Source organism: Eutrema salsugineum, unplaced genomic scaffold, assembly GCF_000478725.1.
Source record: "Eutrema salsugineum unplaced genomic scaffold, Eutsalg1_0 scaffold_14, whole genome shotgun sequence".
NCBI lineage: Eukaryota > Viridiplantae > Streptophyta > Magnoliopsida > Brassicales > Brassicaceae > Eutrema > Eutrema salsugineum.
The window spans coordinates 6,268,326-6,291,759 of record NW_006256877.1 but is presented as its reverse complement, the minus strand read 5'-3'; the positions used below and the strand labels follow the sequence as shown (position 1 = coordinate 6,291,759).

Below are 23,434 nucleotides of genomic sequence, written 5' to 3'. Positions count from 1 at the left end.
TATTAAAATAAAAACATTTGTAGTGTTTGCTTCCAAACACTTCTAAAGTTTTTTTAAAATTATTTATTTTATATTTATATTTAATTCCGAAAATTAGATATTAATTTATATATTTTTAGATTCTCCTTAAATATAGTTATATTTAAATAAAATTTCAAATTATTCAAATTTTTTAATAACTATATATAATTACAAAAATTTAGATTTAATTTAATTTAAAATTCAAAAAAGTAAAAATTTTATAATTAAATTTTATTACAAAAATTTAGGGTTTAGAATTCTTTAAATAGAAATTTAATTTTAAATTTTAAATTTAAATTGTACTTTCATAATATCGCAAATGGTAAACAAATATCTTATTTTATTTTATCATAATTAAACGGTCTAAAATATCAAATATTTAAGATAAATAAATATTTATATTTTACAATAATATGATGGAGCTGATTAAGGTTATGTATTATTATACTTCAGGTCTTATACGGGTTAGTTTGTTAAAACATGTAAGATATTAAGATAATTTGAGGTAATTAAATGAACAAGTTAGCCAATTTATAGATATATCTATTTTTATAATAACACAAATGGTACTTGAATATCTTATTATATTTTATCGTAATCAAATCGACCTAAATTCAATATTAGTAAATATTTTTATATAATAATAATATGATAGAACAGGTTAGGGTTATGCATTTATAATTACATTCTTATACAAGTTAGTTTTTAAAAACATATAAAATATTAAAAAATGATTTAAGGCAACTAAACTGATTGATTAGCTAATTCATAGATATATAAATTATTTATATGTAAATCCACATAATTAAAATTATATAATTAAATTTACATAATTAAAATCACATAATAACAAAATTTATAATTAATATTAGATCGAAATATACTTAATTAACTCATATTCTAAATCTACTAATATACAAATCTATACTATTTAAAGATAAAACATGATAACAAAATGTCCTGCAAAAAATAGTTTGACACTAGGATGATGAAAAACTTAACACATCTCATTCTTATTATTTTTTCATATTTGAGAAATTGAAAATAAATATTTTTGATTTAAGAAAATAAATAAATAATAAAAAAAACTTATATCTAAACAAAAAAATAAATACAAATTATATTAGGAAAAAAAACAAAAAATTCGCGTGCGGACGCACGGGTTTAGAATCTAGTTATTTATTATTTTGTAACTATTTTATATCTGATACAGTTACTTAAAAAGGTTAAATAGTTTTAGGTAGTTAGTTAAGCATGTTTTATTGTAGGCTTAATTAGCCTAATAAACTAGTAGATATTGATACATTGGGTAGGTGAGCATATTTTACTGAAAACATGAGTGGACACATGTTAAGCATGTTATGCACTCTTGATAAAGTTTTTGACACAGTTATTTGAAATCCTGTATAATTTTCCCCTAATCAAGATTTTTTTTTTTCAACCACTAATAAATCCAATATCTCGTTATCAGTTTGAATATGAAACTCTTCAAATTATTTATGATCTCAAATGTGTTGGATAATAATAATTGAAAACAAAATACTTAGAAAAAATATAATTGTACTTGAAAAATAAGTGTAGTGACTTAATAAAATCTACCGAATTGCCTTTGTGTGCCAAATCTTTTTTTTTTCTTCTGTGTGCCATGTATAAATAATTAGTAAAATAAGCCAAGTTATTTAAGTGTATAAAATTTAATAGCAAGCCAACACCAAGTTTGTCAATAATTAGCCATTTATAACATACTAAAATTAAGTATTGTTTTATTAATATCAAAATCAGTAATAGATTAAGGGTTTGAATGGTGACAATGTTTTTAGCTATGCAGAAAAAGAGGTTTAATAGTGTGGTACGGTTCAACTGTGATACGTGTGAGAAAAAATATGTAGAACAAATGTGGGTGGTATATAATAACTGTTGTTTAATTGGTAAAAAAACTGATTTGCGGTACACATTAATGTCTAAATAGCATAAATATAATATAATTAATATATATAAAATTAATTATTTGTTTACTGTTAATAAAGAAACATTTTTATTATTTATAAACCTTAAATATCTAAATTTATTTAGAGTAAAATTTTTTTAAAACATGTATATATATATATATATATATATATATTACTTTAAAGGTATCTCATTATTTTCTGTTCAATCAAGTTTTTAAAAATGTAATCATAATTAATACTTGAAATATTTAATTAATACAAATTATTTTTTTGTCAATAGTTTATTTTATTTTATTTGTTTCATTTTTTCAAAAAAAAAAAATATATATATATATAAAATCTTTTGATTCAAAACCAATACTTGTTAACATATGTATGTTAATATAGCATATGATAGAACAAAACAACAATATATGGGGTATGTATAGTTTTTAGAGTTTAGGTTTAGTAATTTAAAAATAATATATTTAAAATAAATTTATCCAAGTGCGGTTTTCAATAAAAACTACTGGGAAATGACTCCATTCAGTTTTAAGGGTGTGATTCTTTGTTTTTATTCAATAGGTAAAACCGTGTTCTGTTTAAAAAATAAAACGCATTTGTGTTAAAAAAAATATTTGATTAGGAACATAGCGGTTTTCAATTTTTGTTATTTTAAATATCTCTTTTGGAGTGTCACCAATAAAAACCTAAAAATATACATGTCAAATCAACATGAGCCAAAAGCTAAACATGCCTTAGGCTTCATGATCATCACATAATTTCTTAGTTGATGCAATAGGTTTGCCTTGATTGTTGGAAAGTTGCACTTTCTGTTTTCCCTTTGTTAACCTATTACACGTTTACTGTCTAGTTGGTTATTCTTAGTAGTTAGTAATGATACGAGCATGGACCCAAGTGATGACCATGAGGCCGACCATCTGGACGGAACAAGGGACATGGACGGAACACGGGACAAGGGACAAGACTTGAATGATGACCTGATCATTCCAAGTGGGCCAACAACACGGTCACGAGCCAAGAAGCTATCAATTACCATTTGGAGGTTATGTTCTGATCTATGGGTCAAGAACTCGGACGCTACACCAAGTGACCAAGCCGTAACGCTTCTGACCTACTCGGACGGTGTAGCACTACAAGAAAGAGGGGCTTTTCCAACGAATTATTTACGATGATTTATGGTCGTCGTAAATTTACGACGTCCAAAAATTTTGTCGTAAATTCGACGTAAAAAAATTCCTTCGTAAAATCGTCGTAAAGTTACGACGACATTACGACGAATAAAGAACGAATTTTATTTCGTCGTAATGTTGTCGTAAATTTACATCGATAATACGACGAATTGTCCTCTATCTTGTAAGTGACGTAATATCGATGTAAATATAATGTAAATTTTATTTCGACGTAAATTTGATGTAAATATGCAATGGTAATATGTTGGTAACCAAACAAAAAATCTATATATACCCTTTCTTCTCTCATTATTCCATCAACCCAAAAAAACATATAAAGACACAAATTTTTTGAGTCTTTGAATGTTTAAGTAAAATTTTTAGTAGTTGAAATTTATATCAAATTTCAAAAACAAAAAGTCACTTATTTGTTTTTGAAATGTCTATATACGATCTACGAAAGTGGATGTATACGCCCAAAAATAGTGATGGGTCGTTAACTGAAGACTTCAAAACGGATTGGAAATATTCATGTACCAGGCCGGCCTTATGCAAACTGTAATTGAAAGCGGCAAAATGTATTGTCCTTGTGTAAAATGAAAAAATAGGAAACATATTCCTATTGACAAACTGTTTGGCAGCATTTATTGAATAGAGTGTTCATGCCCCAATACTTTATTTGGAATCAGCATGAAGAGAGATATGGTCAAAGTAGTGGTCAGATGGCTGCACGGAGTAGTAGTAATCATCAAGAACATGGGGATTTTGAAGCGTCAAATGATTATCAAAGTAGTCAAGTTCAGGTTGAAGATCATGATAGGATGCATGAAATGCTTACTGATGCATTTCATGAAACACATGCTGATACTGTTGAGGAGCCCAATGCAGATGCGAAACGCTTTTATGATATGTTAAACGCAGCAAAACAGCCTCTTTACGAGGGATGTAGGGAATTTTATCAAAATTATCATTGGCAGCTCGGATGATGACAATAAAAACTGATCACAATCTATCTGAAGTTTGCATGAACGATTGGGCAGATCTTATTAAAGAGTATTTGCCAGATGATAATTTGGCTGCTGAAACGTATTATGAAATTCAGAAGCTGGTTTTTAGTCTTGGGTTGCCTTCTGAGATGATTGATGTTTGTGTTGATAATTGTATGCTTTTTTGGAGAGATGATGAGAAGCTTGAAGAATGTCGTTTCTGCCAAAAGCCAAGATATAGACCGCAAATTGCTGGGCGTAAGAAGATTCCTTACCAAAAATGTGGTATCTTCCTATCACTGATAGGTTAAAAAGACTATATCAATCTGAACGGACAGCTGCGTCGATGAGATGGCATGCAGAACATTCACAAACAGATGGCAAAATGACTCACCCGTCTGACGGGAAATCTTGGAAACATTTTAACACCGTACATCCAGACTTTGCTAGGTCTAAGCGAAATGTTTATCTTGGTCTTTGCACTGACGGGTTTAATCCATTTGGTATGTCTGGTAGGCAATATTCATTATGGCCTGTGACTTGGACATATGTTGACTATTACGACGAATTTACGACGATTTCCAAATAATCGTCGTAAATTCGTCGTAAACTGCAAATCCTAAACCCTATAGGGTTTCGCTTTCCCAACTTATAGAATGGTTTTTTGGTGCATTTTCATGAGTAAGCTGATGTGTTATATAAGTTTTTGTAGTATAAGATTAAAGAACTTGTAGATATGTGGTTTATATTACGACGACTTTACGACGAATGGGTGTGATTCGTCGTAAATTCGTCGTAAAATACCATCGAATTTACGACGAAATGTAACCCTTAAATCTTATAATCAATATTTTCTGAGGTTCATGGGGGATTTAGATGAAGAGAATGATATGGCTTACCATCTCATAAAGTCAAACACTTTTCTAAACAAAAAAAAAAAATTCAAATTTTGACATATATGTGTTTATCAAGTAATCTTAAGGAGTTAAATACATTTAGGGAATTAATACTCTTTTTCCTTGTATCCGGGTTTGTCCCACTGGGTTTACTGGATGGGATTTTAATGAGGTTAAGGGTTACACCACTCATTGTCCGTAGTAAGTTCACTAGCCGTTACAAGGGAGCTGAAGGATCACTCGCGATAAGGAGTCAAAAAATCAGTCAAGGGAGCCGAGTGGTCATTCAACTAGTTTAATGCTTTCATTTAATTTTTTTTTATGTCTTTTGCACTTTTTTTTCACCCCTATATAAAGGGCCAGACTCTCATGTATTGATCATTCACGTTTTATCGAAATATTTTGAGATTTTCTCTTGTTTTTCTGAGTTTTCTTTTTTTGGTGGTTAGCTTTGAAAGTTTTCTTTTGGTTTATCGAGTTCAGCCCATAGAATTCGAGGCAGCCATTATCCTTCTTTTTGAGCATATTAAAGTCGATGGTGATCTATTGCCTATTGGGGATAAAATACAGTTTGAACCTAACCGACAATCCCATGTTTCTTAGTACGAGATTCTTACTGTTTTCATCAAACAGTTAGGTCGACGAGATTTTGATGTTCCAACTCGACAAAGTGTTAAGAATTAATATAAAATAGCTAAGTGTAAATATGTTATTTTTTGCCTTCTCGTGTCCCTAAGGAAAAATATATTATTGATTGGTAACTTCTTTGGATGGTAGAAAACTTGGAGAATTACCAATCACACTATATATGATACAAAAGATAAGTGTTTGAAGTTGCAATACTCTTGTCTACAACTTATTCAAAGCTTATTACCAAATATCATTAATTCGACTTGAAATATATCAAATTTTTCCGGTCGCAAAATCGAGTGGCACATGTTTTGGTCTCGGGTTTAAAAGAACCTTTTGATCAGAAATAAAAATGCATCTTTATACATGTAGTCTTCAGCAAAATCAAAACTTCTAGCCAGTTCAGATTTTTCGTATCTAATAATATTCATATTTTGATCATAAAGATGTACTTAAAAAAACCTAAGATCGATGAGATCTAGAAGTAATTTTATTAAACTGTGTTGTGGTACTCCAAAGTCTAAAACCGAATAATCATCTGGTTCTTACTAAACCGGTTCAACTAGCCGGTTTGACCCGGTTTTAAACACAGATTTCTTACAAGTCTTGTAGTTCCGACTTCCCGCTGGTCAACAGAAGACGCTCTATCTTAAAGGTCAGCTCTTTATGCCTTTCTCTCTGACAACCACCACATCTTAGATATCGTAACCAATTTCCAAATCTCAGGTTAATCTTAGATATCAACTTTTCGTTTTTTTTATGTTTATTTAAATTCCAATTGAGGTATTGTTTAATTTGATTGGTGAAGATCGAGAAATTCGAGAATGACGACGCCTCCTGTTCTCTCGCTCGCTCTTCCTTCAGATACTGGTCGAGTTCTTAGTATCCAATCTCACACTGTTCAGGTTTTTTCCTTTTTTCCTTTATCAGACTTTTATATCCCTTATTTCTGGAATTTTTCTTTGTATAACGATTTGGATTAAAATTCTTGAGAAAGTTTTGATCTTTTCCTTGTATATAAAAATCTGCTTGCTTGATTTTTATGGGTTTTTTTTGTTGTTATTTTTTACATAAAATTTTGTTATTTCCTTAATCAATAAGATCGTGTGCTGATTCACCTTGAATATGTTCATTACAAGCTTTAAGATTCTACGTTTAGACTTGACAAAAAAGTTTAGGATTTGTTTAATAGTAAAGGTTAGAATTTGCTTAGTTTAAGGGAAGAACTTGATTTGTAGAAATATTGTATACTCTGTTTCTTTAATTACCGATTAGTGAAGATGATGATCTCGTGTTTATCGTTAGCAACTAAAGTCAGGATTACATAAAAATTTGTTGTTTCCTTCTGCATTTGAGTCAATAATATGGTGTGCTGATTCACCTTGAATATGTTTATTACAAGATTTAAGATTCTACCTTTAGACTTGAAAAAAAATGTCTTAAAATTTGTTTAATTGAAGGGAAGAGCATGATGTGTAGAACTAGTATATACTCTGTTCCTTTAATTACCAATTTGTGAGGGTGATGATCTCGTATTTATCCTTAGCAACTAAAGTCAGGAACTTTCTCTAAGAGTGAATATGGTTGTTTTATGTATTTTTGCTTTTCTTAGGGCTATGTTGGTAACAAATCAGCTGTCTTTCCTCTTCAATTGTTGGGGTATGATGTAGATCCAATAAACTCAGTACAGTTCTCAAACCATACAGGTAAGATTAATGTATAGAGCCTGTGAGAAATTTTTAACAATTGATTGAAAAACTTCAGGATTACGTCTCATCGTAGGTGTATGAGAATCTACTGATTTTGGCTATTCTAAAAACATTTTTTCCAGGGTATCCTACATTCAAAGGACAGGTTTTGAATGGTGAACAGTTGTGGGATTTGATTGAAGGTCTTGAATCGAACGATTTATTGTTCTACACTCATTTATTAACAGGTAACAAACTAACAATTTTCAGCTCACTATGAACACCAGCCTCAAAGCAGCACAGCTTTATGTTTAGCCCTTTTATTAATTATGTTTTTAAAATCCAGGTTATATTGGATCAGTGTCATTTCTGAATACTATTTTGGAGGTTATCAATAAGCTTCGCTCTGTAAACCCGAATCTTACGTATGGTGAGTGCTTTGTGATACCATATTGTTTCTCTTTGTTGTTCATTATATTTTTCTATGTTCTGGATAACTAGGATGTATCGGAACAAAGATATAGTTAGGCTCTATCTCTGTAGTGTTTGAAAACTGGAGTGCTGGAATGCAGTATTCGTTATGTGACCATCATTCTTAAGTGGTAGTATTACGCTAATGTTAGTCTATTCTTGTTTAGTATGTGATCCGGTGATGGGTGATGAAGGGAAGTTGTATGTGCCTGAAGAGTTGGTACAGGTTTATCGTGAAAAGGTAAACGCGACTCAAAGAAATAAGTGGTTGTGTACTTTTAGTTTGATCAGTTGATAACGCTGTTTATGTATGACCCTTTTCTTAGTTGAGCGCAATTTTTCTATTTAGGTTGTTCCCCTGGCTTCTATGTTGACTCCTAACCAGTTTGAGGCAGAAAAATTAACAGGACTAAGGTACTTGATTAGACGCAAAACTTGCTTTCTTTAGCTCACGAGCTATCATGAATGGGATTGTGTTTGAAGTGGTTGTCATGGATGATGGATCTCTAGTTTGTGCCTTTCATCAGTTTATGCACCTATGACGTTCATGCTTTCATGATAATGATGTTTTAGCTTTTTGATTGAGTTACCTGATCATTATCTTATTACAAGACTTGGAGGATTCCCTACTCTAGATTTTTTTCTCTTGTCCTGCCTCGAAAACATCATGTTTTTAGAACATTACAGGATAAATTCTGAGGAAGATGGCAGGGAAGCTTGTGCGATTCTTCATGCAGCTGGTCCTTCAAAGGTTTGTTTCATAAACTTTCAAAGTCGTTTCTCTACTAATTCCATTCAACAGACCCTTCCTAAATAGGTTTCCATATAACTTAGTGCTGGTTATATCCATCTTTAAAGGGTTGAGAAGCTTCTTTGCATAGCGTGAAAGATTAGCTTCGTTGTTTCTATAAAAATCGATGATTTTAATGTTTGGCAGGTGGTGATCACTAGCATTACTATAGGAGGCATTCTATTGCTTATTGGAAGCCATCAGAAAGAGAAGGTAGATTTCTGTAACAACATCCAGCTTTTGGCAACCTTGGTATCTTTTAATTAAGAAAAAAGAAGAGTGGCTTTCGAGTAAACTGATCTTATTGTTTAAACCTCAGGGTCTAAAGCCTGAGCAATTCAAGATTTTAATACACAAAATTCCTGCGTATTTTACGGTATGCACTTCATTGCCTCAACACATTCATATATTATCATTAAACTAGCTTAAGTTTTGTTCCAGTGGTTCCGACAGATTTGAAATGCTGAAGTTGATTCACTTTCTTAAACACCACTTGCAGGGAACAGGAGATCTCATGACTGCACTTCTACTCGGCTGGAGTAATGTAATGCCTCTTCATTTTCATATGAAAGCTAAATAATCTCTATCGATCTTCCATATACGTTTTGACGTTTCTTGTTTTATAATTGTAATATCCAGAAATACCCTGACAATCTTGACAAGGCAGCCGAGCTTGCAGTTTCAACGTTGCAGGTAAGCTTCTAAGCTTGTAAAAAGCTACTATATAGTAGCTTCTGTACTGTTTGTTTTTTGTGTGTGCTTATTGTTACTGAAACTAAGGATTGAATAACTCTCTGTTATGGTGAGCAGGTCCTTCTGCGAAGGACACTTGATGATTACAAACGAGCTGGGTATGATCCCACCTCAAGCAGTTTGGAGATTAGATTAATACAAAGCCAGGATGAGATTCGCAAACCAAATGTCGAACTGAAAGCTGAGAGATACAGCTGAAGAAGGTGAAAATGTAACAATATTCTATTTAAAATAAGAAAACATAGAAATGGGGGGTAAGTTAGTTGAGATCTCTGTAATGGGGATACAATGATTATGTTGCACGATTCTTTTGTGCATATAAACAGTTCAGACTTTAGAGTAAGAGGATACAATGATATGCATTCTTGCCTTGATTCTAGTTCTGCTCTTCTGTCTTTGTTTGCAATATCTTCTTTGTGTGCAATTTCTTGCAACCCTGTTCTGCGGATTCACGTGGTTATTATCACAACATTGCCTCTGAACAAAAGAGCACATAGCTTTAAGTAATGATCCATCCAAGTCCTGCCGTGGAAGCAAATCACCATCTAACTCTACAAGCTTCTCCTCTGTTCTGCTTCCACTTATCCTTCTTAAAATTGCTTAGTAGATCTGACAATCTTTTGCCTGATTACTTGTGACAACAGAAAACTTGTTTTCATGATTCACGGACATTGAATGTGGTAACTTTTGCATAACAAGATAGCAGAGAAGCTACATTTGCACTAAGTCTTACCAGAGGAACCCTTTTCTTTGATGTTCCCACTAGACCAACGAACAAAATAAGACCCGTAGGCCATAGCCATAGGAATTGCAATAATTGGTGTTGTTAAGAGAATATGATGATATAGGAACATTGACTCAGTTGACCTGTCTGCTTATGATTTAGATTTGAGATTGTTACCACTAGAGTATGGTTTTTAGCTAATGTAGTAACAGGGTTTGTTCTTCCCCACACTTAACCAACACTGAAACAAAATAGCTATACTAATAGTCTATTATGCTTGAAGTAAAACCAAGTAATGACACATATCGCTAGTTAAGCTAACGTTACTAACTTCTTCAATCAGTAGTAAAACCCATTAAGTTGCCTTGAGCTGAATTGTTCCTGATTGATAAACGGAGGATTTGGAGATGCACCATTCATCATCTGACCTCGGAAACCTCTCTCATTCATCATCATTATATTATCTGATCTTCCTCCAACCTGCATATTCATTGTTTCTGCTGCAGGGTATGCGTTAGAATATCCAAGCTCCATGTCCCTCATCAGATTTTGATTCATCTCTTCATAGTTGTGTCTTCGTGGTACTTCACCAAATATCTCTTGGAAATCTTCAGGTGAATTGCTCATCTGAAAGTAATCAGCATCGTTCATCATCACAGGCTTCATGTTGTTCGCCATCATCATCATCATCATCTCTTCGTCACTAGGATGATTAAGACTCTGCCTTTCATAACTTGGGACATTGTTCAAGTGATTGCTTCCAAAATTGTATTGTGTGTTCCTCAAGCTTCTGTTGTCATGGTTAAGACCAGGTTGATGATTACCAAACTGGTCCTTATGGTTAAGGCTGAAGAACAAGAGCTCTGCATGCTTTCCTCTTCTGTTCAACTTCTTGACCAAAATCTCTGGATCTAAGTTCCCTCTAACGATCACTGCTTGCTGATCTGTGTCTATGTCAACAGAGTAAACACCTGAAACCAAAGAACCATGGAAAACGAACACATAAGAGACAGTTATTGAACCAACAGACAAGATAAATCTTAAGATCTCACCTTCAACTTTTCTAAGTGTTTTCTTCACTCTATTTTTACATCCTTGGCAGTTGATGTTAACCTTGAGGAAATATGTCTGTTACATAAAAAGCACAAAATTAAAAAAGATTTGAAACAGAACAATATTTGGGTCTTCAAGGCAAACAGAGGAGTACCTTTAAAGTTTCATATACGTTTCTTGGCATTCTTGATTTCTCCATTTGATCTTTCCTTTAGCTTCTTTCTCTTATGTCTTTGGACTCTAAAGAAAAACAAAAGTTTGGTATAAAAAGAGAAGGAAGAGATATAGATACATGTATACATAAAATATGGAGAGAGACAAAGATTCTGGTGGCCACAGAGAAATCTCGATCTTGTCAGCTTTTTGAGAAGGTGAGTGTCAGAGTACTACACACCAATTTCTTGTGAGGAAGAGAGAGTTTCTGTTGGTCAACGTTCATGGCTTTTAAGTGTCAAAATCTCAATGTGAGAATTTAAGAAAAGATTAAATACTAAAAATGGAAGAAGAAGGACCACCACTTTTAAGAAAAACTGGCACTGCAAAGTTGAAATCAATGATACGTAGTCAGAGTTTTTTTTTTTTTTTTTTCTTTTCTGTTTTTAGTTATAACTTCTTAATCAAGCATAGCTTTGATTATTACCTACAAACTCTAGTCTATGTCTTCGTGGCATCATTAATTATGTTGTTGGAATCCACCAGCACAAACGAAATGTGACTCTTTTTCTTGATCCGTTTTGAACAAATACTGAAACAGCTCCAAATATTGAGGAAATTGGAGAATTCATAAGAGAAGATTGCATTTAACTTAAACATAGCCACAAAAAGACCAAAATGGCTTTCATAATAGCTTCTACAAGTTTGAGTTTTACACTTCAAGTCAAACACATACATTCAAAAGACAAAAGACAATGTTTCTCATTCGATATTACCCAAAATACATATAGTCAAAAGACATAAGCTAAACATAGTCTCCAACTTTATCGAATGAGCATTCCTAGCTTGTTTCTGTTGGTGGAGAGTGTGCCATTTGAGATGATGAACCAGCCTGGAACCAAGGAAACTATCAAGAAAAACAATCAGATACCAATCCATACCAAGCAAGAACCAAAACTAGCAGCAACAATGAATGAAAAACCACACCAAGTCAGCAGCAACAAACAGTAGGAACACACTAAAACCAACAGCGTTCTCATCTAAAACCATATCAAAACCAGAACCTACAAGTAGTCCAAGAACCAGAAGTAAGAAGAAAATTATATTACCCTTTGTCCGACTTCCGATATGCAAATCTCCATGTTCAACACTTTTTCACCTCGCAATACACTGTTTGAAATAAACAAGAAGTTCTTCTCTTGAGGGATTTGGAAACTCACTTTACGAATCCTCTTCATCTCTGCCGATTCATGAGTATGAGTGTGTCCGTTGGACGTGTAAGAGATTCGATATGAGTACTTCCTTACTTCTGGAGCCAATGGTGCAATACATTTCACAGTTACATAAACACCATTTGGCTCCCTAAAACACTGCACCACAAACAAAACCTTCTCTTCAAGTGTCGAACGAACCAGAATCTTTTCACTTATGTGCATCTGCACCTCACTGGGTAGACCAAAAGCGAAGAAACAATAGGGGTTTAATAAATGGCAAGCAAGATAGTGAAGCCAAGTGTCATCGTAATAGCCGGTGTAATTGCATTCATTGGTTTCATCAGGGCAAGAACATAGAGAGAATTTGCAGTAGTCCTTCTCGTGATTTGATTCTCTCCCGTAAGGAACATTCTCGGTGCAACCTAACTGAGTGTTTGGGCATGGGACAATAGTTGATTCAAGAACTTTCTCCATTGCTCTGTTACGATTGTTACCAATGGGGATAGCACATACAGGACATTTATTTTTGAGTTTTGGAAAGCAAGTATGGCATGCTAAATGGCCATTATCACACTGAAATTCACAACCAAAGAGTTAAAAAAGAAAACATATCAAATCGGATGTAGTTACATGAGTAAGCACAAATCAAAGCTTATAAAAACATCTAAACCTGCAGCTATCAAACTTCTAATAGGATGAACATGAAGAAAAAGAAAAGATTAAATTGAAAATCGGATGTAATCACATAAGAATCACATAAGAATAAACATAAATAATTGCTTACAAAATTTCCTCAACATGCAGCTATCAAATTACAAGAATATGGCAAACAAAAAAATTACAAGAAGAAGAATATGAAAAACATTCTAGGTAAATTACTCTAAATTGTTTTTGAGCTATATAATCTCAAATCAGCCATAAAGTTAAAAAAAAAATTATGAAGAAGAGAGAATTATTAAACTAAATCTTTAACACCTACCAAAATTTCTAAGATCTGTAACAAAAACGACCACAAGTGAAATGACCATGGTTAACATCAGTATTAATCTTATCAGTCCATAGTTTAGTCCAACAAAATGAATCTGAATAAAACCGATAAAACACAATCTAACCTGAAAGATGGGAATGACCAATGGCTCCCAGCAAATTGGACAGTCAAGAACAGTTCGATCCAGCAAGGTAGCACATCGAGTTTCATCCTCTAGCCGTTGTTTCTTTAGCGAATGACTATTTGAAGAAGCACTCACCATATCAATAAGGTTTACTTTGAATATGGAACTGAAACTGAAATGGAATCGGTTTATAAAGCTAAACGCTTAATATTGTGTTTTTTAATCTCCAATAGATTCCGATTCCCAACGCATACAACATAACTTTGGAGGGAAGTAGGGATCTCGAAGAGTAATGCTGGGAAGAAACAAGTTAAACCATACGTAAAATTGTTAAATGACTTATAATGTATTGCCATTTGTCAATTAAAGTAACCATACGTAAATGTTTTTTTTTTGTTTTGGGATAATAGATTAGATTAATTATTATGTGCAGTATAGTGATTCATGATGACTATCTGTCTCAATGAAATACTGGATATCCTGCGATTGATATGGAGATATCCGCCGTCGAAAAAAGAGTAATAATGATTCATGATGACTATCTATCTATTGATATGGAGATATCCGGCGTCGAAAAAAGAGTAACATATATGTATATTTTAATTTCATGTCAGAGAAGCAGTCTACTCTAAGCAAATAAGATTGAATAAATTGAAATAAAATTAAGTTTAATAAAACAAATTAAGACCGAAATGTAACGAGTTTACCAGTTGCAAAAAGAAAAAAAATATTTAAGGCTGAATAACTAGAACTACATAGAAAAATTGGAAAATTATAAAATACTACAAGAAAAAAAACTCAATTTTAAATCTATTTATTCGAAATTTTCGTACACATTATAGTGTAGTTACTTTCAGACTATAATAAAATCATTGAAATTCTGTAAATAATTTGAAAATTGTTTTTTTGTAGACTTTGCTTGATATCAACAAATAAATAAGTTGAAAACTATTATATCATTTGATTAACGGATAATTAAATTAATAACTAATTTTGATAACCAGAAAAGAAAATATTCATGCAATTGTCATAATTAAGCAAGTAACACTTTGAATGCTATTAGGACAAAAATGCTCTTATAAATATTTAAGGCAAACTATCATAGAATGTTTTATACAAAATAGAACTTTTATACAACATAAACGTTCTATACAAAATATATAGATGATTTTATACAACTTCAAGATTGCCTTTCAATAAAAAAATAAACGTTTTATTTAAATATAGTGGTCTAGAGAAAACTTTGTCGCACGTAGAATATAATATACGTAAGTTAGTGTAGACAATCTATGCGTTTTATATAGACTACTTTTTAAACTATATTACATATCAAATTTTGAAATACAAATTACAGATAATATTGGTTACAAAAAAATTATATAATAGTATTTGATAAGTATAATAGACGGGGAAAAGAGATGAATACTATAAAGGAAAAAATATAGTGAGATATTTCATATAGATATTCTATACATATTGTCATTTTTATCTAATTTGTTGTCAGAAATAAAATTACAAAAAATAGACGTTCTATATATACATTAAAATATAGAATGTCTTCAATACTATTCCATTATAGTGTCCATGTATATAAGATTTTTTTGTTATTCCTTAGATGTATATATATATTTTTTTAAAAACAATTTGTCCGTTTATAAAAATTCAAACTATAGAATATACCTGGAAAAATCTATATTTTTTCTAGTGATATCACAAATTTAAATTAATTTTATATTTAAAGATTCAAAGAGATAAGAAGGAAATAAAAAAAATAAAGTAAAGAAGAGAAAGAAATATGAAAAAGGGAAGAGATAAGTGGTTGTGATTGGTTAAGGGTAAACATTGTCATATTATATAAAATATACAGAATAGTCTAACCATATTAAAAATATGGTTATATAGTTAATTATAATTTTTTTGTTGGTTATTTGATGCAATTTTCCTTTGATTAACGATTTTTGAAAAAATCTAGAATTTGATGTTATATTATTAGATGAAAAAAATAACTACTATTTTTTGTTGAAATTTTTAATTGTTACGAGATTCTTTATCTCATTTTGACACCATCATTATTACTACAACTTTTTAAAAAAATGTTTCAGTTTTTTCATTGGCCTTGGATTTCACAAAAGCATGCATGGCTCTAACTATAGCTGAGTTCTACTATCTGAGAATATATGCACTTACAATTTCATATGGAGAGTAAATAAATTTTATCACTTATATATAAAAAAGACTATGCATGCCCTCATGATCAAGTAGTTTAATAAGCACATTTGCTTTTGCCATTTGTAATATCTTCATAAGTAATGATGGAATATATGACTAGTGAAATCACATCTTCTTTTGCCATGTTTTCTCGTGTAGAAGATGTTGGCGATATATACACATACACAAACACCAAACAAATTAAAAACAACGAAGGTGAACAGTTTATTTATTATTTTTTTTTTTTAAAACAAAATTATCTTCTCTCTTTTAGATTCTCAGGACCTCCAAATGTACCATCAATTTGGACCCAAATTGGGAATATATGTCATCTTCGACTCTATAATCACGAGTATTATCTGAGAACGGTTCTGTGTTCTTTATCCAATCATTTATTTTAAATTCTCGTCGACTATAGTTATTATCGATAATTGCATCGTAAAATGGATGCTGTACCGGAAAATAACCGTTTCACATTTGAGGACTTGGCATAGATGCATTATATACATCCCCTCTCCACTCGACATCGTTGACCAAGCTCTGTGGAAATCTACTTGCTGGCCAAAACTCGATTTTTTCCCCCATAAACTCGAACCACCAGTTACCAAAAAATCCCTTGTCATTTGATCAATAGTTACATCAAAACAAAAACAGATTATTAGTATTATGTATAAGCTTATTTAGTTATAAACGTATAGATTAATTAAAAAAAGAATCTTGTAAACTTAGACAAAAACAAGATACTAATAATTAGCAAACCTTGAGTAAGGCATATATACTGTATATAATTTCTTCAGAACAACGAACACAAGAGGATTCGTGAACAACATCAAAAGGAAAATCAGAATGGACACATACGATCCCAGATGGACACATGTTGTTATAACATTGAGTTTTACTTGACTGTAACATTAAATATAAATCGTTATGGCTAACGTACATCTATAAAAATTAAAAAAATTATGATGCAATAGTTAATAATATAGTTGGACATACATAGATAATAATAAACATACTTTCGTATACACAAAATTCCTTATTTTCCAGTCCGAATACAAGTTTGGATGAACCTCAAAATGTAAACATATTTATGGTAAATGTCTTTACAAAAGTAGAGAAATACTTTAAAATAGCACAAACATTAGTTATCACCACAAATTTAAAATTCGAAAATAACACAAATAATTATGTGAAAATATTTGTTTACACGGAATACATTTAAATCTAAATATAAGAGATAATGGCAATAAAATGCGGTACGGTTTTTGCAAAACCGCTATTTTGCTTCCATTCATCATATTATGATACATATACAGCGTTTTTCAGTTTGTTACAAAATTATATTAAAATTTTTAGATAGTGTTAAATACGGTCCATAAAGTGATTAAAATTATGCGGTTTTGAAAAGTTGTATTTTTGGTGTGTTTCAATTGTGGTTTTTGTTTTTGTTTTTGTTTATAAAAAAATTGAAACCAAAATCTTTTAAAAATCTTATCTTTTTATGCATTTTTATAAGCAATGGATGTTTTGATAATTCCAAATATTAAAAATAATTAGTTTATGTTTATCGCATCTTATATTTTTATTAATTAAATATTATTTTATACCGCTTATTCTACTAATGTACTTTTTCCGTAAATATATTTCTCCTGCACGTATCGCAGTTGAACCGTACCGCACTCTAAAATCGTTTTTCTCGCACAATCAAATACGCCGTCACCATTCGAACCCAATGTTTGGATGCCTTATTCTTCATTACGAGTTCAATTTTTCCTTTTTAGGAAAAACTTTTTAGTCTTTAGATTTTGAAATTGTGCTATTATTAGAAATTTAAAGTAGCGATGTAGTAATCTTTAAATCTAAAAAAAAAGGAGAGGATGAAATGAGTACTATTAATCTATGTTAAAAAAAATCGGCCACTTAGCTGGTTAGTTGGCCACCTATGCGCTAGGCAATAGATGACCGCCGCAACTAGGTATTAGGTGGCGTTTCTAGGCAATTCTCTAATTTTTCATCGTAAGACTGATTAAAAAAAAATTATTGCTTAATTTTTTAAAATAGTCAAAAATCTTTGAAATTTTAAAATCGGCTCAACTTTATTAATAAAAGTTTCATAGTTCAATTATCTTTTTAAATTAAAAATTAATAAAAATAATTCTAAGAAAATACTAACATTTCTTTGTTGAAAGACTTTTTTGAGAGATTCATAGATTCAGATGCTCTAAGTTTTGAACAAAAACTTTGAAAGTTTGCTTATGTATTTTCATTTTTAAATAGTTATAAAGATATATACTTATCATGAATTTTTTTTTATTATGTAGGCCACAAGAAGCATAACTCGAATCGATTATAAGATATGACAATAAACTTACAGTCCAACCAGTTTGCATAAATTCTTCTTTAATCTGAACGTGCATACGAGAAGACCTGAGCTGTTTGACGTCAACAGAAAAAAAAAAAAAAGAAGAGCTGAACTGTTTCTCAGATCTAACTTTAGGATCGTTATTAGTAATGATCATTGATGCTCCATTGTAAGTTTTGCCTTGTCCTTCTTTGGTACGGGACACAGAAAACTAATCACTATCAAAATTGTTTGGAAAAATAAAAAAGAATCAAATACTTTCATGATGTTGGTCAGTTTTAGCATTAGATTGATTGATACGGTACCGATAAGACACCCAATACCATTTTCCCACAAGTAACCAAATTTCTTATTATTTTTTCTTGATCTTGAACCCTTCAGAGATGATGTCTCAAGCGTCTACAATGACAAGTAAATAAATTTTGTATTAGTGATTGAAATAATGATCGAGTTTACATATATTTAATTTTCTCTCTATTTGTCGTATTAGTTTTCTGTGAATAAGCAGAGATTAATAAATAACACTGGCCTGCTTGGTAAGAACTTTTATTTCTAATTTTTACTGTAGATTTTTAACTTTAAAAATTTTTGCTGTAAAAACTTTTGCTGTTACTTAAAAAATTAAAAAAAAATGTTTGGTATAAATAGATCTTAAAAACTGTAGAAATTAACTGCTAACTTTTCATTTACAAAATTTTAAATTTTTACTTTAAGAAATGAATCTCAAAAGAAAGCAAAATTTTTTTTAAGATTTAATCAATTAAATTTAATTTGGAATTATTTATATATATATCTATAAAATTATTTGAATAATTCTGGGAGGAGAATAAATAGATAAAGATATTAAATATATTTATTTTTGTTAGAGTTTTTTCTAAAAGCTACTCTCCCACTTAGTTTTTAGAATTAATGACCAATATCAAAAGTTTGGCTTTTAAAACTTTAAAAGTAATCAATGAAATAAAAGTGTGTTTGGCAAAAATATAACTTTTTAAACTGTAAAATTGGTTTAACAGCCATAAAAGCCAACGCCAAGCAAGGTTATTCTCTCTGTTCCAAAATATATAAGAGTTTTTAAAACAAAACATAATTTAATTATTAGTTAAAAAACATATGTAATTCAGCTAATCTTGAAAAAATTACAGAATATAATTTAAAGACTTAAAAGTATCAAATTACATTCAAACTTGCATACAAACTTCTAAACATCTTATAAACTGAAACAAAAATAGTCTTCAACATCTTATGTTATGGGACAGAGGAGTATAAAATATCTCTAAATTTTTGTTCTACAATGCATTTGCAAATACTAATTTAGTCTCATAGAGATAGTTAAATATAAGAAACTACGCATAAAGAGTTGACAACAAAAATAATGCATAGCAAATTGAAAATTTCAAAATAATATAAAGCAAAAATAAATGGTTACAAGTTGTTATAAAATAAAACAGTAAACAGAAACAATACAATACATACCTCGTAATGGAATATATGATTTTCCATCGACGGATGGTCAGACGCTGGTTTTTTTTAATAAAAATCGACACATCCATATGTATCACCATGAATAGTCTAGCATCCAGAAACAAAAGAGATTAGAAGATTTTTTTTCACTTCATATGACTATGCGTCTAGCATCCGTAAGAATTTGCATTCATTTCTACAAATAAAGTTGATTAATAGGTAGGCTAAAAAAATGTTTATCCTGAAATTAAAACTGACTTTAAAGATTTTAGCAGCAGGTTTGTTGTTGACTTGAAGTTCCTCTTCAATTTCTAAATCGTTGAAGCTTTGCAATGTTTGCTTATCCACAAAGCGATAATCTAGACTCATCATCTCATCAATACAGAAGGTCTAACCCAACAAGAATAACATTATCCTCCGACAACTTGAGAGTTTCATATTTTCTAACAAAGAGGGTTCAAACTTCAGTGTGACAATGAAAGACTAAAGAGAGATTTATAGAATATTGAGTCCTTCCAACCAAATGCTACCTCATCAACTCGTTTTTTTTCTATTTAAAATAAAATAATCTTAAAAAATGTAATTATGTTTTTTAAAACTTTTTGTGCCAAATGAATATTAGAAAATACAACTTGAAAACTATATTATTAATGTTCTTTAACATATATATATATATATATATTCATGAAAGTGTGTACCAAATAAAATAGAAAACACCAATTGGGACTAAATTTATTGATTGCATATCTAAAAAAAGTTGATTTAATCTTTCTCCTCTTATAGTTTTATATCCAGTAAAGCTTGAATTCTGAAAGAAAAAAAATTGTCATGAATCAAATAACAAAAAAAAAATTGAATGTCCTCTTTTTCATTTAAATTAGAAAATATAGATATATTAACTTTTATATATATATTAGGTCTCGAGCTTCTGCGAAATCGCAGAAGAAATAAAATATTTTAAATATTTTAATTATTTAAAATATTTATAAATAATTATATATATAATAAAAATTTTTGAAAAATAACTACTATTATAAAAAAATAAATAAATATAATTTTCAAAAATTAAAAAATACAAAAATGAATGAAACTATACAAAGAAATTAAAAAACATTTTTATTTAGTTAATAGTTTACAATTAATGTAACAATGTACCTAAACATATACAAGGATTTTTAGTCCACCACTGGGGCAAGTCTCCTCCAAAACAGAAAATATGTCAGGGCCCAAAAAACACGATGGGGGTGTGTTTTCCGAAGGCACTCTGATGCTCAAGTCAGAAAACAGCTCAACAAAAACCACAATATAGCTGTCGGAGAGCAGAAAGAGATCGGAAAACTTTGTGAAGGAAGGTGGATCGAGAGTCCTTGAGAAAGGCACAATCTACTCGGATCTTTGAGTGTGAATGGGGTTTTTGCAGTGAAAAGAGAGAGAAGAAAAGTCTGAGAGTGAAGAAGCTCCACAGTTTATGAACCGCCCTGGAGGTGAACTGAATAGAGATGATCAAAAAGATGATCGGAGAAATGGTTTGAATCGTGTAGGATGCCTGAGCTTAAGAACCACAAGTATCTAGAGAGATATCGTGAGATTTAAAATAGCTTAAGAATGTGAACCCCCTCCCCGTTGGGAAGAATAATGTATTTATAAGGAATTACCTGACTCTGATTAGTATACTGGGTTGGCCCATAGATTGTGGTTAAGGTGGATCGGCCCATGACCTGACTTGACTGGACTCGAATCGTGTGATGGCATCATTCCTCTGATGGTCTCACCAACTTTCATTAGTGCGTTCTGCCTGCAACGAGACCGTCTCTTGGCGTGTCTATTTCACTCTCAGTGTACGAGTTGGGTCGGCAGCTCAGATGTGGTATAACTCTTTACTGAACCTCTACTTTTTCCCCTGGCTCCTGCGAAAAGTCGTTTTCACCTGACACACACAAGGAAACGCATTAAATGCCACTTCTGCGGGTTTGTAAAAATATGAGCAATCAAATCAGACCAAGGCATATTACTATTGTCGATTCGAAGGAAATTTGAATAGTATTCCCGCCCAAATGGATTATTCATACATGGCCCGGATCCCTCGATACTGAGACTGGACTGTCGGGAGTTAATGACTTCGCTCTCCGGGTACCTGTGCGGGCCACTCTTCTTTATATCCCGATCTTTCGGATCACTGAGCTTAGGTCTAGGACATAAAGAATGTGAACTCTACTCCTTCTGACCACTCAGTTCCTGACTTCCTTGTTCTTACAACGTGGCCTGCGCTATCAGGCACGAGTAATCCAAGGAAAAGGTGGCCAATCATGCCTGATCTCCCGAATCCAACTGGATTCGAGGCCTGGTGCTATAAGCTTAGGCCGTATTGGGCCGGAGGCCTAATATCAGCCCTAATTTGGCCCGGGGGGGGGGGGTTGTACCTGCAAAAAAGCCATGGATACCACATGCTAGCACGTGATTCGTCCACATAGGAAGAATCAAATTTATCTCCAACAACATCCATACGATTGAAATTAAGAAGAAGATAAACAACGATTATAATCAACATGATCAATTTTGAAGATAAACATCTCAACCTGCGTTTGGCCTCCGACCTCTCGCCAAGCTTCTGATTGGCTGCGAAATTGGCGATGGATGCTCTGCGAGCTACTGGTGTGACAACTGGTTGGCTCTTGGTCCGTTAATTGACTACATTGGCCATGCGGGGCCCCGGAAACTTGGTATTCCCATCGGCGCGCGTGTTTCTCATGCGGTCGCTGCTGACGGAACCTGGCGCCTTCCTAATGCGAGATCGAGGAGCTTGGAAATTAGAGACCTGCGAAATACTCTCATTTCCACTGTCCCACCACAGACAAGCAACGGACCTGATGTCTTTTCATGGGGAATTGAAGGTTCCCGTCGCCACCAATTCTCGACTAAGTGCACCTGGGATTTCCTAAGGCCGAGTGCTCCCATGGTTACCTGGTTCAAAACGGTCTGGTTCAAGCATGCTACTCCACGTCATGCCTTCCACTTCTGGACTGCAAACTTGAACAGGCTACCAACCAAGGATCGGATGATACAATGGGGAGTCAACGTCTCTGAGGTTTGTGTCCTCTGCAACCTTTCTCCGGAAGCACGTCACCACATCTTCCTCGCCTGCCCTTTCTCGCTCCAGGTCTGGGACAGAGTTCTACAGCGTTTTGAGGCTACTCCCTCAATATTAACTACTTGGCTAACTCTTCTCCAGTGGATGAGGACGCCAACCAGATCGTTCTCTAGAACCCTGAAATGTCTGGCTGCCCAGGCAATAATCTATCTCCTTTGGCATGAGCGCAACAACAGGATCCACACACAGGTTTCCTTAACGGTGGAGGCTCTTTTCAGGAAAATCGACCAAACCGTGAGAGACTCTCTTCTTGCCCGCCTCCGGAAACGAGGCTGCGAGAAGCTTCTCTCTCAATGGTTCACCCACGCCTGATCATCTGCATCTTGTAATATTGTTCCCGCCCTAGTTTTTATGGCTTTTATTTTTTTTTTGGGCCTGAAGCTGCTGGTTTTGTCTAAAGCATTGTAATTAAACGCGTGTTCCTTTTGGTAATATATTCACATTTTATCAAAAAAAACATGATCAATTTTATGGATAAAGCTCAATTGTTGATAGATATATTTTTACAATGAGAAGTTTTTTAAAAAGTTATCATGATATGGAATATTAAAATCTCGAAAAAGAGCATAAAATTATATAGGAAAAAAATTCAAATTTGTCATCATCAAATGATATGACAGTGATGTGTTGCGTTTTTAAC

General features: G+C 32.2%; 4 protein-coding genes across 5 annotated transcripts; 2 read left to right on the top strand and 2 right to left on the bottom strand.

The window, feature by feature from the left end:
- The first annotated feature begins 6,281 nt into the window (after positions 1 to 6,281).
- On the top strand, positions 6,282 to 9,735 carry LOC18022565 (pyridoxal kinase). 2 transcript variants are annotated; one of them, XM_006405760.2, is made up of 13 exons: positions 6,282 to 6,380; positions 6,463 to 6,559; positions 7,267 to 7,360; positions 7,486 to 7,590; positions 7,689 to 7,772; positions 7,981 to 8,054; positions 8,163 to 8,227; positions 8,501 to 8,564; positions 8,751 to 8,816; positions 8,923 to 8,979; positions 9,103 to 9,147; positions 9,243 to 9,296; positions 9,414 to 9,735. In XM_006405760.2, exons 2-13 carry the CDS (start codon positions 6,479 to 6,481, stop codon positions 9,552 to 9,554), a joined length of 930 nt encoding a protein of 309 aa, XP_006405823.1. In that variant the 5' UTR covers positions 6,282 to 6,380; positions 6,463 to 6,478; the 3' UTR covers positions 9,555 to 9,735. The 2 variants fall into 2 exon arrangements, with proteins under 2 accessions (XP_006405823.1, XP_024014737.1); XM_024158969.1 differs by having other exon boundaries at positions 6,291 to 6,309.
- A 684-nt stretch (positions 9,736 to 10,419) lies between these two features.
- On the bottom strand, positions 10,420 to 11,317 carry LOC18022564 (heavy metal-associated isoprenylated plant protein 34). The gene is made up of 3 exons (XM_006405759.1): positions 11,288 to 11,317; positions 11,133 to 11,208; positions 10,420 to 11,051 (listed from the first exon to the last, which is right to left on the bottom strand). Exons 1-3 carry the CDS (start codon positions 11,315 to 11,317, stop codon positions 10,420 to 10,422), a joined length of 738 nt encoding a protein of 245 aa, XP_006405822.1.
- Positions 11,318 to 12,127: 810 nt separating this feature from the next.
- Positions 12,128 to 13,750, bottom strand: LOC18022563 (E3 ubiquitin-protein ligase SINA-like 7). Its single transcript, XM_006405758.2, has 4 exons — positions 13,613 to 13,750; positions 12,446 to 13,073; positions 12,274 to 12,350; positions 12,128 to 12,178 (listed from the first exon to the last, which is right to left on the bottom strand). Exons 1-4 carry the CDS (start codon positions 13,748 to 13,750, stop codon positions 12,128 to 12,130), a joined length of 894 nt encoding a protein of 297 aa, XP_006405821.2.
- Positions 13,751 to 22,276: 8,526 nt separating this feature from the next.
- Positions 22,277 to 23,106, top strand: LOC112088431. Its single transcript, XM_024158711.1, has 2 exons — positions 22,277 to 22,321; positions 22,498 to 23,106. Exons 1-2 carry the CDS (start codon positions 22,277 to 22,279, stop codon positions 23,104 to 23,106), a joined length of 654 nt encoding a protein of 217 aa, XP_024014479.1.
- Positions 23,107 to 23,434: the final 328 nt, after the last annotated feature.

What these genes read in the sequence shown, in the direction of transcription:
- LOC18022565 (XM_006405760.2), top strand. Translation starts at nt 6,479, where the DNA reads ATGACGACGCCTCCTGTTCTCTCGCTCGCTCTTCCTTCAGATACTGGT. An exon ending in TCCAATCTCACACTGTTCAG is followed by an intron (nt 6,560 to 7,266) that starts GTTTTTTCCTTT and finishes TGCTTTTCTTAG; the next exon opens with GGCTATGTTGGTAACAAATC. An exon ending in CTACACTCATTTATTAACAG is followed by an intron (nt 7,591 to 7,688) that starts GTAACAAACTAA and finishes TTTAAAATCCAG; the next exon opens with GTTATATTGGATCAGTGTCA.
- LOC18022564 (XM_006405759.1), bottom strand. Translation starts at nt 11,317, where the DNA reads ATGCCAAGAAACGTATATGAAACTTTAAAG. An exon ending in ACGTATATGAAACTTTAAAG is followed by an intron (nt 11,209 to 11,287) that starts GTACTCCTCTGT and finishes TTTATGTAACAG; the next exon opens with ACATATTTCCTCAAGGTTAA. An exon ending in AACACTTAGAAAAGTTGAAG is followed by an intron (nt 11,052 to 11,132) that starts GTGAGATCTTAA and finishes CTTTGGTTTCAG; the next exon opens with GTGTTTACTCTGTTGACATA.
- LOC18022563 (XM_006405758.2), bottom strand. Translation starts at nt 13,750, where the DNA reads ATGGTGAGTGCTTCTTCAAATAGTCATTCGCTAAAGAAACAACGGCTA. An exon ending in TTCAAACAGTGTATTGCGAG is followed by an intron (nt 12,351 to 12,445) that starts GTGAAAAAGTGT and finishes GACTACTTGTAG; the next exon opens with GTTCTGGTTTTGATATGGTT. An exon ending in TGTTTGTTGCTGCTGACTTG is followed by an intron (nt 12,179 to 12,273) that starts GTGTGGTTTTTC and finishes CCTTGGTTCCAG; the next exon opens with GCTGGTTCATCATCTCAAAT.
- LOC112088431 (XM_024158711.1), top strand. Translation starts at nt 22,277, where the DNA reads ATGGATGCTCTGCGAGCTACTGGTGTGACAACTGGTTGGCTCTTG. An exon ending in TGACAACTGGTTGGCTCTTG is followed by an intron (nt 22,322 to 22,497) that starts GTCCGTTAATTG and finishes GTCCCACCACAG; the next exon opens with ACAAGCAACGGACCTGATGT.